General features: G+C 34.8%; 1 protein-coding gene across 4 annotated transcripts in view; it reads left to right on the forward strand.

Moving 5' to 3' along the window:
* Window positions 1-14593, forward strand: part of LOC127702509 (E3 ubiquitin-protein ligase rnf213-alpha-like) — a 333395-nt gene that overhangs the window by 137347 nt on the left and 181455 nt on the right. For all 4 annotated transcript variants that reach the window (XM_052206722.1, XM_052206719.1, XM_052206721.1 and 1 more), the window contains one exon: window positions 10797-11024. In XM_052206722.1, the coding sequence (XP_052062682.1) occupies window positions 10797-11024 (228 nt within the window). The remainder of the gene's footprint in view (window positions 1-10796; window positions 11025-14593) is intronic.

Below are 14593 nucleotides of genomic sequence, written 5' to 3' on the forward strand. Positions count from 1 at the left end.
GCTGATCGTAAATCATGACAGAGATGAAGCATTTCCTGTCTAAGTTTCTTTGGTATTATAAACAATAATCTTGGTGCAACAGCATCTTCCCAAAAATAGTAAAGTATACCGTTTCTGAATTCAAGTTGAGATTTCGACTGCCACAAATGTCTTACAAATGGACTACTCATCTGTAGATCTTGTTTTGTAGGAGAGAAATCGGCTGATAACCAGGTAATAATGGTGCTCAGATCTATGTCATTCTTCTGCGCATCTCTCAGTTCAGTTTCAGTATAAGGCTGTAACATCTTCTCTTCTGTGGATGTGACATCTTTAATACTTACAGAACGAACTGTTAGTGGTTTAACGAAGTCTACTTCTTCTTCAAATATGAACCACTGATTTCGGGCTCTTGTACAGTATTTACAACCTCCGCATGGAAGATTATTAAGTGGAATACTTGGCAAGTACGAGTTGCATTCATTAAGTGTATTCAGAATTCGGGACAGTGCATCTGCGTTTGCATGTTTTTTACCTGGTCTATGTTTAACTATCATATTGTATTGTGATAATTCCTCAATCCACCAAGCCAGTTGACCTTCGATATTTTTGAATTTAATAGCCAAGTAAGGCTATTATGGTCTGTACGCACAACAAACTGATTGCCTAGTAGATAATGCCTATATTGCCTTGTAAATGTGACAATAGCTAATAACTCCTTTTGAGTCATGCAGTACTTCTTTTGAGCTGGTGTAAGAACTTTACTTGAAAAGCTTATTGTTCTCTCTTTTCCCTCTTGTAGTTGGCTAAGTTCAGCACCGATGGTCTTGTCGGAGGCATCCGTATCGAGTATGAAGGTAGCTTCTGGATCGGGATAGGCCAAAACTGAAGAATGTATCAGCGCCATTTTTAATTGTTCAAAAGCATTTTCCTGTTCTTCAGTCCAGACAAACTCTGATTTTTCTCCTGTTAATTGATGCAAAGAAACAGCAATTTCAGCATAATTATTTATGTGCTCTCTGTGGTAGTTTGTAAACCGGAGAAAAGATTCAAGCTCTTTCTTTTTCTTTGGTCTTGGCCAATTTTGTACTGTCTGCATATTCTCTGGATTTACCAAAATGCCATCTTTGTTTACAATTTTCCCTAAAACTTGACTTCTTTTTGCAATAGGAAGCATTTTGATGGTTTAAGTTTTAAATTGTAGAACTGAAATCTTTTTAAGATGTTTTCAAGCTTTATCAAATGATCATCAAAGCTGTGACCTAGAACAATGACATCATCCAGATATGCAAGGCATTCTTTCCATGTAAGTCCTTTCAAAACTAGCTGAATGACTTTACTGAAAGTTGCTGGTGAGTTGCATAGTCCAAACGGCAAACGGACATGTTCTAAAAGTCCATATTTCGTTACGAAAGCTGCCTTATGTCGATCTTTCTCATCAATTTCTATTTGCCAGTATCCTGTAGCCATATCTAAAGTACTCATATAGACATTTCCTCTCAATGTATCCATGCAGGACTCAATCTTTGGCAAAGGAAAGACATCTTTAGTCATTACTTTATTTAACGGACGAAAATTATTACAGTATTGCAGACTGCCATCTTTCTTTCTTACTAAAACAGGACAGGAACACCAATCAGAGATAGAAGGTTTAATAACCGCCTTATCCAGCATTTGATTTAGGTGTTTTTCTTCTTCATTTTCAAATTTATGTGGAGTTCTACACATTTGTTGTTTAATCGCTACTGCTTCTCCTGTTTGTATTTGATGTTTAATGTTTCCATTAAACAATCCTAGATCCATGTCTCCTTTAGCAAAAGTATCTTGAAATTCAATAAATCTGTCACCTAGGAGTGGACTGACAGAAAATCTGTCACCTACCTTTTCACATGTCTCGAAATTACAAGATGACGAATTGACAGAAAATCTGTCACTAATGTTTTTTGATGTTTTGTAACCATACAGATTTTCGGCATTGACAGAAAATCTGTCACTATGTAATGTGGAATTTTCAGCCAAATAATCATCATGATCAGTTACAATATTGTCTACTTCCATACCAATACCAAATTTATGACCTCCTTTCAATGTAATAAAACTGTCTGTATCATTTCGAAATATAGCCTTCACTGTTTCGTCTTTAGAAATTAAAGTGTTAGGGGACAATAGACCTTTCAAATAAGATTTCGGTTGAATGATTATATTATCTGTAAGGGTATGATCAATTTCCATATCAACTATTTTCAAGCTATGAGGTGGAACAACTGTCTTTTTCTTAATACTAATTCTGTATAAATTTATTTCTTCTCCTTCATTTCCAACCAAACAGACAGCTGGTATTGCCTCATTATTTATGCAGACTGTGTAGTTTGCCATATCAATAACTGCACCAAAATTCTCCAAGAAATCAATACCCAGAATGATATTATCATTTATGTTAGCAGTAACAAACCTCCATTTTGATTTCAACTTTCCTATTTCAATAGATATCTTTTCTGTATATCTAGCATCAATCTTGGAGTTCTTTCCGGCTCCACGTTAAACTAAATGCTCTTTTAGTTTAATTGTTGACTGCGAAAGTGGTAAAATTGAAGTACTCAAAACAGATATTTGAGCAGCACTATCTACTACAGCTTTAAATTTTTTTCCTGAAATTTTCATCTCAATGAACAAGGTTTTAGATTTTTGTTTTTATCGTATGAAAAAATTTCTTGACCCCAAGTCGTTTAAAGCTTTTGGTGATGGAGACCTATTACGATAAGGAGAACTGTTTCTTGCTTTTTTGCAATCCCTACTAAAATCAACTTCTTCCCCGCAATTGTAGCAATTACCTCTTATAGGACTATTGTATCTTCTTTGTGGAGAAAATGCCCGATCTGATCTCTGTGGTGACCTTGACCTCATATTCTGGCTAACTATTCTTATATATATAATACTTTTTTCACCATAATCTTTGTTTATAATAAATCATCTTCTGTCTTCTGTAATCTTTTCTCAAAAATATTCATCTTATTTGTTCCTTCTTCGGACTTTATAATTGCACGTACTGATATTTCCTGTTGATCTTCATTTTCATCATCTTGTTCCATAAAAAGAAACCCGTTTAATTTCTGTTCTTCTTGTACCCATGTGGCCTCGGTGGCCGAGTGGTCTAAGTAGTTACTACTGTAATCACTAGCCAGTCAACACTGAGGTTGTGATTTCGAACCCCGCTCGTACGGGTGCACTTGACTCCAATCTTAATTGACTAGGATTGTCAGTTTTCCTATTGAAGGTCATGGTTTTCTCCTGGCACTCCAGCTTCCTCCACCAATAAAAACTGGCCGCCACGAAATAGCCCAAAAGCGGTGCTTAAAAGTGCCGTTTAAACACCAAAAATCAAATCAATCAAATATTGTGCCCATTATAACTTTTTGATTTGCTACTGCGTTTTGTACATGTACCGCTTGATCTAGAGAATCCGGATTTTTGTCCATAGCAGTCAAAGCTGCACGCTTATCTACACAACCTTTAAGAAAAGCATCTGTTGCCAAAGTTTGTACAAACCTATCTGGTGTGTCTGGATAGCCATCTGTAGCCAGCTCTTGTGCTCGTTCTGCAAATTCCAAGGACTCTTCTTGGTCTTGTTTCAAATCTTGCAAAAATCTTCTCACAATGTGTGGCAGTTCCTTTCTGCCAAAACGCTCATCCATCTTTTTACATAAGCCTTCATAATTAGTTTGTACTAATTTCAGTCTCAAGCTATAAAATTTTAAGGCTTTATCTCGCAAACATTCTATCAATTTGTATAGTCTTTGCTCACCTGTCCACTTATATCTATCAGCTATAGTGGTAAATTGTAAATGATAAGGGTGCCAGTCATTTTTGCCATCTTATGTTGACATCTTCGGTGCTGTGGGACCACAAAATTCTGAGTTTTTGTGGTCATTAGCATTGTACTTTCCTTTCATTAATGGAACAGGACCACTCTTTTCCTCTTTATCTGCTATGACTTTTTCTACTTTAATCAATGTATCTTTTTTATTAAGTTGAGCCTGAAGCTTTTTTGAATATTCATGTAAATCCTTTGTTTCTTCATTTTGTGTTTTAATCATTTCTCTCATTTGTTCAATTTGTTCTTCTTTCTGTTTTATATAAACGTCTCTTTGTTGTTCAAAAATAAGCCTTTGTTCTTCTAGATGTGCTTTACTCTGTTCTGAAATTTTTTCTATTTTTGTTTGTAATGTCTCTGCCATATCATCTCTTGACTTTTCTACTGACAAAATTTTATGACGTAGTGACTCAATGGTGTTTTGCAAGACCTCTTGACCGTCATCTGCATCTTCTGGGTCTTCTAAACAAATAATGTTCTCACTTAACAGTGCAGTCCACAATTATTGGGTATTTCTGCTATCTCTTTTAAATTATCTAAACTAAGTAAAAAATTGAAAACAACACGTTTAATAATTTCATGCGTTCGAAACGCTTTTCTGGATTTACCTTCATCAGGAACGCTCAATGTCAAACATTTGAAATCCGAGGGATGTATAAGTACCGAAACAGTTGAAGAGCTATATGACAAAAATACCTAAAACAAATAGCCAAATTCATCTAAGGTCCACTTTGCCTGAGGGAGTTGAAACCTTAGTTTCTTTATAATTTCAAAATTTATAAACGGACAATTTTAGAAAACTTTGTTATAAATCATGTCAGTACCGAAGTACTGACTACTGAGCTGATGATACCCTCGGGGACTGATAGTCCACCAGCAGAGGTATCGACCCAGTAATGTAAAAAATTGAAAACAACACGTTTAATAATTTCATGCGTTCTAAGCGCTTTTCTGGATTTACCTTCATCAGGAACGCTCAATGCCAAACATTTGAAATCAGAGGGATGTATAAGTACGAAACAGTTGAAGAGCTATATGACAAAAATACCTAAAACAAATAGCCAAATTCATCTTAGGTCAACTTTGCCTAGTAAGCCTTCTTCTTCTCTCTTTGCAATTATTGCTAAGGCTCTAGTTTCACCAATCTTTTTAATAGCTTTCAACTGTGTAAATTTTGCTTTGTTTTTATTTATAGGTTTTGCCATTTTATCTTGACGCAATGTTTATAAATATGCGGTTTGTTTTTTAATGATTAACAGTGTTGCGGATTGTCAGTAAAACTGACAAGGAATTTTGTCGTTTTAGAAATTGAAAAATATCAAAGTCAGTATTGCCTATGAAAACAAGTGGATATTTGGGCAATCAGTTGTCAGAAAGTCTGACATTAAATATCCATGATTATTATACTCATAAAAAGTGCAATGTTCTTTTTCAAAGGTACTATATTTATTTGATTTTCTTTGTTGTGACCAATTTTCCTTTTTTCAAATTTGGCGCCACTATGTCAGTAAACACAGAGTGTCTCGAGTCGATTTAAAGTAGATTGGAACCGACTTCTGACACCAATGTTGTATTGGTGCAATAATTAGATATACCTTTCCTAATAGCAGTTATAGTCTTCGTATATAATACAATGTAATGGCAGGAAACTCAGGACTGGAATCCAACACAACAGGATCAAATGAGTTCAGGAAATAATCTGCGAAGTTTTGCAGTAGATAATTAGTTAAGTTCCGGTATCAAATCCAGTTATGATATCGTCTTTCCAGACCTTTACTACAATAGGATTAAAATGTTATAACATTTTAATTACTGTAATCAATTTAGATAAATATTTGATATCTATTTTCTTTTGTTCCATAACATTCCAAATATTTCTTTTATAATATTTGAACAGTGCATCAGTTTGGATAAGCTTAGACAAACATTGTTTTTCCACTATAAGTTAAAGGACAAGGTTCACTTTAGGCCAAATATTGCCTTAAATTTCAACTTTATCATAAAATTTCAAAATGGTCATAATTTGGTTTTTAAATGGATCAATTTAAAAAAATTTACTTCTTTGCTAAAGAAATCTCTTCATTAGAGTACATTTTTGAGTTCAAAATCAGCACATTTTTGATATTTTGTCAAAATATGATGATTTTGTGCATTTTTCGGACCTAAAAGCTTGAGAAAATCCTAGGCCACAACCTAGGATCCAAAATGTTCTGTAACTAAAAAATTAAAGATGCCAATGATGATATTGAATCCCTAGACACAAAAACTTTTTGGATCTTGGGTGGCGGCCAAAGTAAACTATGCTAAAAACTGTTAGGAATTATTGAAAATTTGACCAAAACTGACGTTACAATGCAAATAATGCATACTTAAAGAGTCAATACTTAGTCATTTTTAATATGATGTGCAAAAATGAAGTTATTTTGTATTAATAGTAATATCATAACTATTTCTATGTGAAATTTGTAATATAATGGCCTGACTGAAAAAAAATCAAAATCTTAGGGCCAATTTTAACCCTTTGTGAACTTACTCCTTTGACAGCTAAATCAATGTTTGATTGGTTGAGACCACTCTGAACATCGGGACTTGCTCATGCGACGTTACGCACGGTTAATGTAAGAAACATTTTGAACGTTTTCAAATTGCAGTAGTAAAGTCACTGTCATGTTCAAAATTATTTCAGACATAAAATTAATCATAAATAATAGATAATTACCTTTTGATCAGTACTGTCGTTTTTAGTTATGAAAACAAGTGGTTAAGAATAATGTTTGTAACTTAATGTTTTATATTCAGTTACTTAGTAGTAAACAAAGTATAGGCAGTGGAATATAGCATTCATTTCCTTTGACTTAGGGAGATATGAAGATTTTTTCACCCTCCAAAAGTCATATTTCCCTCGGGCAAGGCCCTCAGGAAATATGAATTTTCTTGGGGGTGAACAAATCTTCATATCTCCCTCAGGCACGGGAAATAAATGTATAATATCAAAAGGGATTACTAATTATTAACTTTTACTCTTATGAAATGAATTAATATTAATTACATGATAAAAGTACTATTTCAATGATTATGACTTTTAAATTAATTGATTAAACAAATAATATTACAAAAAAGAGTTAATTGAACAAACAAACTTATATGATACTTTAACTTTCAATAGACTTAAATGAAGATTAGATACATGATTTATATGTCATACCATTAATTACATCCCTTTCTCAAATTTGCAAATTTAATTAGGAATCCAGACATATTGTTTTCGGCTATTTTACAATCCAAGATGGAAGAAGACATCAGATCTTAACCTTAAATAGAATACAGAATGGTCCGATGGTCAAAACCAGAAAAATGCACCCCAGTACAATGGCAACAGAAATTATATGCTAATCTAAGCAGAAAGGCCAATTGTCAACTACATGAATGTCACTTAACTTCATAATTAGCCTTAAATTCAGCAGTTTTGGTTTCATATACTGATCATTTCAATTCACTTTATCGTTATTTGTCCGTCACCGATGGACATCACATAAAATTATGATGTTATGATGTCACAAGGTAAGAGTCTGACATGATGCAGGAAAAGGGATAGTAGTATGACGTCTATAGCTCCAAGTGTCACAAATTCTCAGATCAAGTGTTAAAGCTCTTTGGATTATATTAGTATCTCTGGTGTGATACTGTAGAAGCCATATAATATTCTCTTTATACACTTATTTACTAGATTTGAGGAGAATATCAAGTTTATTGTTTCCTAAGACACCAATTATTTCCTGACAAAAAGCAGAGTGAAACAGTTTCTGTCTAGGGGTACAATAAACTTGTTACCTAGTTTTTCATTATACTGAAAGAAACTGATATATATTTCGAGACAATGTATGGCTCTTACAACTGTTCCAAATGAAATATTTTGGGTAAACCATCATTTTTTAGTTTGAAGCAGTGGACATTACAATTCTGCAAACCTACATTCTTTATTGATGACATAAATAAAACTCTACGGAAATGCATTGTAAACATAATAAACAAGTTGATTTACGTTCAGTTACTGTATACCACAAATGACTGTATGTTCAATGCAATTTAAATAGCACAGTCGCAGTACTAACAATCATTCTGAAGTCTCAATTTCGTTAAAATAGTACATTTATTTGTCTATAATTTTATAAAGAAAATGCATACAAAGCATGCTGAGGTATAATTATTTATTATATGTATGAACTTGCATAATTTCAATTGTTATTGTGAGATATTACTTTTACTCTCTTTATTAAGTCTCCCAAACGAAGTTTGGGAAGACTTATTGTTTTTGCTCAGTTCTTATTATTATTATTATTCTTCTTCCTCTTCCTCTTCCGCCACTTTTAAATTTGAACTTGTCCGCACCCGTTCTCCAAAACCGCTTGTCAGATTAACTTAGGGTTTCACAATATGCTAGACTAACATGTCTAGTGGTGCAATCAGGGTTTTGTTTGTGCATTGGGGTTTTTAAAGGGGTACTTTGAGGGGCAAAAAGAAAGGAGGGTTTTACTATAGAACCCTATGGGATTTTATTTTTTAAAATTTTGAAATGATTATAAATTGAAAACCGTTTGTGATAGACACAATCTTTTTAATTGAAAATGTTCTAAATGATAAAGCACATTAAATGAAATACCGGGTTAGTCCCCAGGGGTCACCCCCACCCCCTGCCATTTAAGAAAGTTCTTATATCTTTTAAATGGTTGAGATCCCCACCCCTAAACTATATATATTCTGGTTTGTCATGCTAAGATGGTTTGAATGATATACAGGGTTAGTCCCCAGGGGTCATCCCAACCCCCTGCCATTTGAGAAAGTTCTAATATCTTGTAAATGGTCGAGATCCCCACCCCTAAACCATATATATTCTGGTTTGTCATACTAAGATGGTTTGAATGATATACAGGGTTAGTCCCCAGGGGTCATCCCGACCCCCTGCCATTTGAGAAAGTTCTAATATCTTGTAAATGGTCCAGATCCCCACCCCTAAACCATATATATTCTGGTTTGTCATGATAAAGCACATCAAATGAAATACAGGGTTAATCCCCAGGGGTCACCCCCACCCCCTGCCATTTGAGAAAGTTCTAATATCTTGTAAGTGGTCAAGATCCCCACCCCTAAACCATATATATTCTGGTTTGTCATGCTATGATGGTTTGAATGATATACAGGGTTAGTCCCCAGGGGTCATCCCGACCCCCTGCTATTTGAGAAAGTTCTAATATCTTGTAAATGGTCGAGATCCCCACCCCTAAACCATATATATTCTGGTTTGTCATGCTAAGATGGTTTGAATGATTCACAGGGTTAGTCCCCAGGGGTCAACCCGACCCCCTGCCATTTGACAAAGTTCTAATATCTTGTAAATGGTTGAGATCCCCACCCCTAAACCATATATATTCTGGTTTGTCATGATAAAGCACATCAAATGAAATACAGGGTAAGTCCCCAGGGGTCACCCCCACCCCCTGCCATTTAAGGAAAGTTCTAATATCTTGTAAGTGGTCAAGATCCCCACCCCTTAACCATATATATTCTGGTTTGTCATGCTATGATGGTTTGAATGATATACAAGGTTAGTCCCCAGGGGTCATCCCGACCCCCTGCCATTTGAGAAAGTTCTAATATCTTGTAAATGGTCCAGATCCCCACCCCTAAACCATATATATTCTGGTTTGTCATGATAAAGCACATCAAATGAAATACAGGGTTAGTCCCCAGGGGTCATCCCCACCCCCTGCCATTTAAGAAAGTTCTAATATCTTGTAAGTGGTCAAGATCCCCACCCCTAAACCATATATATTCTGGTTTGTCATGCGAAGATGGTTTTAATGATATAGAGGGCTAGTCCCCAGGGGTCACCCCCATCCCCTGCTATTTAAGAAAGTTCTAATATCTTGTAAGTGGTCAAGATCCCCACCCCTAAACCATATATATTCTGGTTTGTCATACCAAGATGGTTTGAATGATATACAGGGTTAGTCCCCAGGGGTCATCCCGACCCCCTGCCATTTAAGAAAGTTCATATATCTTGTAAATGGTCGAGATCCCCACCCCTAAACCATATATATTCCTGTTCATTATGTCTGGAACATTTGAATGACGTATACGGTCAGTCCCCAGGGGTTCCCCCCACCCCCAATGTTCTAATATCTTGTAAATGGTCAGGATCCCCACCCCTTAACCATATATATTCCTGTTCGTCGTGTCTCGAACATTTGAATGATGTATAGGGTCAGTCCCCAGGGGTTCCCCCCACCCCCAATGTTCTAGTATCTTGTAAATGATCGAGATCCCCACCCCTAAACCATATATATTCTGGTTTGTCATGCCAAGATGATTTGAATGATATACAGGGTTAGTCCCCAGGCATCACTAATGCATATACTTTACTGGACCAAACCAATTTTCACTGGACTTTGTCCAATGTCAGGCGACACTGGGAATTTCGAATTATGGGAGCTTCGTTTGGGAGACTTCGTAACAGCATCCTGTTACAATCATTTCTTGTTATTAATACTGTAATGATTTTATAGGGTTGTGTGTATGTGTTATATTACCTGAATATAACAATCCTAGGCTTGAGTCATTTGGTCATTTATCTGGTCGCTCATCAATGTGGGGACGTCCGATCAGGATAACAACTAGGGTAATGACTGTCAAATATACCATGGGGAATCCCGGAATTCCACAATATGACGTAGTAGTCTTCCGAATGTACATTGGTAATAGTAAAGTCAAGTATATGTAGTTCTGAGTAAACTGGTGTTATACCATATTCATAACAATACCATGATATGTATAAATATGTTATATGTTTTTGTGTACAAATTTGTAATATTGAGTGATACCAATCATTGCCATTCTGTTTTTGCCAATCAAATTGTCATGTCTATTCATGAAAATTTTTTTTTTACAGAAATGTTTCAGTATCAGTTTTGAAATTTTCAAGAAACATAGCTGCAAAAGCATCTGACCCCAGCTGGATGTTTTGTGTACCAATGATTCATTTTCTATTGAAAAAATGTAAACCTTTTGAAGAAGCACCAGCTAAAGTTGACCATGATGTGAGGGAGCCAGAATGGTGGGGAATAGTGGAGTATAGAAAGGACATTGACCATTTTAAAGACAAGGTTAAATGGGACAGGTAATGAATTACTTAATATAAATTCAGATATTATTGTGTGCATTTATTAATGCGATTGTTGAAAATTGATACACATGTTAGATTAAATATTGCGATTTCAGGAGAGCTGCATACAAGTAATGATAATCAACATGAAAAATGTCAATTTTTATACGAGCGCAAAATTTTTTTTCATATTTTTGTAACTTCCAGACAATAACTTGTGTTTAAGTGCATGGATCTCTCTGAAATTATACCACAAAGGGATGGTTAGGATTGGCTGTTGGGGATTATGGCTTAAACCATTTAGGAATTAGGGGCAAAAAGGGGGAAAAACAAGGGTTTCCTGGTTAATGGACAATTTAAAAGCAGTGTAAGGGAGGTAACCCAAAAACAAAATTGTACAATGTTGTACAATGTTGGATTACCTCCCTTACACTGCTTTTAAATTATCTATTTAAGACTTTTATGATGTATTTGAATTGGTAATTATGGTTGCAAACTCCATTGGAAATTTGAATTGAGATTATGACCATATCTTGAGGGAAAGAAATTAAAAATAAAAATTTCTTCAAATATTTAATTTTTTTTTTGAGGGGGGGGGGGGGTCAATATGCAACAGCATTGTGTATTTCACAAAAGCAAAAAAAAAGGGGGTAAATTTTTTTTTTTGTTGGAAGGGGGGGGGGGGGTCAATTCACAACAGCATAGTGTATTGCACAAAAGCAAAAAATTGAATATAAATTCAAATCATATAACCAATTCTAAGTTCTTTGACTACAGTTATTCTGTGTCAAATATTTAATTACAATCCAAATTCAGACCTGTATCAAGCGTGAATATTGTGTCCATTTTTACCCCAACTGTTCAGGGTTGGACCTCTGCGGTCGTATCCAGCTGCGCTCAGCGAAGCATTTTATTAAGTTTTTGAATCCTATCTTATTTTGTCAATAATGAAAACATTGTAAAACATTATGAATTCACAGTAAATACCTTATGGCAGGATCAAAATGTTAATGATTTCAGAAAAATAAGCATTTAAAAAACAATAACATGGCTTTGTGAAGTTTTCAAAACATTTATTATAGATATATTTTGCATTCTGGGTTGTTAACTCATTGATTACTTATATATATTGCAAAGCTTAGGGAAATTGACTTTTGTTTTTCACTCTTTCCTTTGGTTGTCAGTTTTTCCCCTTTTTTGAAATTACCTTGGAGTTTGGTATTTTTGCTATACTTTTTTCTCATATTGATCTTTTGAGCATACATGTGAACTTCCCGACAAGAGTACAATAATCCGGTTTTCAGGAGTCTCCTCCCATCCTCCTGCTGAAGAAAAAAAAATCCTGTGTTTAAAATATTTCATGAATGAAAATTTTCAGACACCATTTTTTACTACGATGTTTACAAATGTTTATTATTAAAGAGGTAAAAACCCGAGTATATTGAACGTATCCGGTGTATCTGACATTACCTGATTATGCAATATGTGTAGATTTTGACCTGGCCAGCGGGTAATTAACAAGTGATAATAGTTTGATTGAACAATAAACAGGTGACAGGATATTAAATACTCGATCATCATATTGCTTCTGTCTATGGAACATGCCAAAGATGATTTAAGGTAAATACTGGCATTGATAGAAAAGTGGATTAAAGACAGACAGCCAAGTCAGCTTCTACTTCGTAGAAGAACCCAGTGTGCCAAGACCAGTGCTTTAGTAATTAGATAACATTTGTCCATGTAATATAGACAGTGCTTTAACTTATATATTTTCAAGTGTCTGAAACAATGAAATTTTCTAGCAAAATGACTTTCTTAACGCTTAAAAACCATGCATAACTATTGTTGTTGTTTGTTAATTCTTTATCTATTTATCACGTTATAAATGTATAGCAAAACTTTTTTATATATCTATGCCTATATGACATTGCATACTAATAAAACTGATTGAGGCATGAATAAAACACTATACTTATATTTTCAATAAGTACCCAAAGAAAAGGTTAAATCATAGTACTTTATTAACAAGCAGTCAACAATCAACAATAAAAAAACCCAAGAAACAGAAGCTTCTCAATATTTCTTTCAAGTGATATCATCCAAATAGGAAGGCTAAAAGGGTACCGTAAACACATTACATTCAGATGGAAGATTGAAGAAAAAACACTTTAAAAGACAATTTTTACATCAGACGGTTACATTTACGACAAAAGTTATGTCAATAATAAACCACCTGATCTGAGGTCTAAACTCCTGACCAAAATTTCCCAATCTCCTGATATGAGTTTCACAGTCCATCACATGTATGTTTGAGTTAAGCCAAGTCCAATTGGTTTTTATACGACCGCAAAAATTTTTGTGGTCGTATATTGGTATGACGTTGGCGTCATCGTCGTCGTCGTTGTCATCGTCGTCGTCGTCCGAAGACACATTGGTTTTTGCACTCTAACTTTAGTTTAAGTGAATGGATCTCTATGAAATTTTACCACAAGGCTCAATACCACAAAAGGAATGTTGGGATTGATTTTGGGGGTTATGGTACCAACAGTAAAGGAATTAGGGCCAAAAAGGAGCCAAAAATAAGCATTTTTGTAACTTCCAGACATAACTTGTGTGTTAGTGTATGGATCTCTCTGACATTGTACCACAAGGTTCCATATCACAAAAGGAATGCTGGGATTGATTTTGGGGATAATTGCCTCAAAATTTTAGGAATTAGGGGCCAAAAAAGGGGCAAAAAACAAGCATTTTTCTCGTTTCATGACAATAACTTGTATGTAAGTGTATGGATCTTTCTGAAATTGTACTACAAGGTTTCATATTACAAAGGGAATGCTTGAATTGAGTTTGGGAGTAATTGCCCAAAACGTTTAGGAAAAAGGGGCCAAAAGGGGGCCAAAAATAAGCATTTTTCTAGTTTCCAGACAATAACTTGTGTTCAAGTGTATGGATCTCTCTGAAATTGTACTGCAAGGTACCATACCACTAAAGGAAAGGCTGGGATTAATTTTGGGGGTAATTGCCTCAAAATTTTAGGAATTAGGGGCCAAAAAGGGGCAAAAAAAACAAGCATTTTTCTAGTTTCAGGACAATAACTTGTGTGTAAGTGTATGGATCTTTATGAAATTGTACAACAAGGTTCCATATCACAAAGGGAAATCTGGGTTTGAGTTTGGGGGTAATTGTCCTAAATGTTTAGGAATTTGGGGCCAAAAAGGGGCAAAAAAACAAGCATTTTTCTAGTTTCCAGACAATAACTTGTGTTCAAGTGTACGGATCTCTCTGAAATTGTACTGCAAGGCACCATACATTGTAACACAAAGGGAAGGCTGGGATTGAGTTTTGGGGTGATGAATCATAAGGGGGTTCAAAAAATTTGAGGGGGGATTTTTTTTCCTTTTTTTTCTTTAAAATTTTCCATATTAAATTGGTTATTCCTGATTTATATATATAAGCAAATAATAATGATATGGTTTGAATTGGTAAATAAAAAAAATTTCAAGTTCTTAGACCACATTCATTCTGTGTCAGAAACCTATGCTGTGTCAAATATTTAATCACAATCCAAATTCAGTGCTGTATCA

This window comes from Mytilus californianus, unplaced genomic scaffold, assembly GCF_021869535.1.
Source record: "Mytilus californianus isolate M0D057914Y unplaced genomic scaffold, xbMytCali1.0.p SCAF_5, whole genome shotgun sequence".
Taxonomy (NCBI): Eukaryota; Metazoa; Mollusca; class Bivalvia; order Mytilida; family Mytilidae; genus Mytilus; species Mytilus californianus.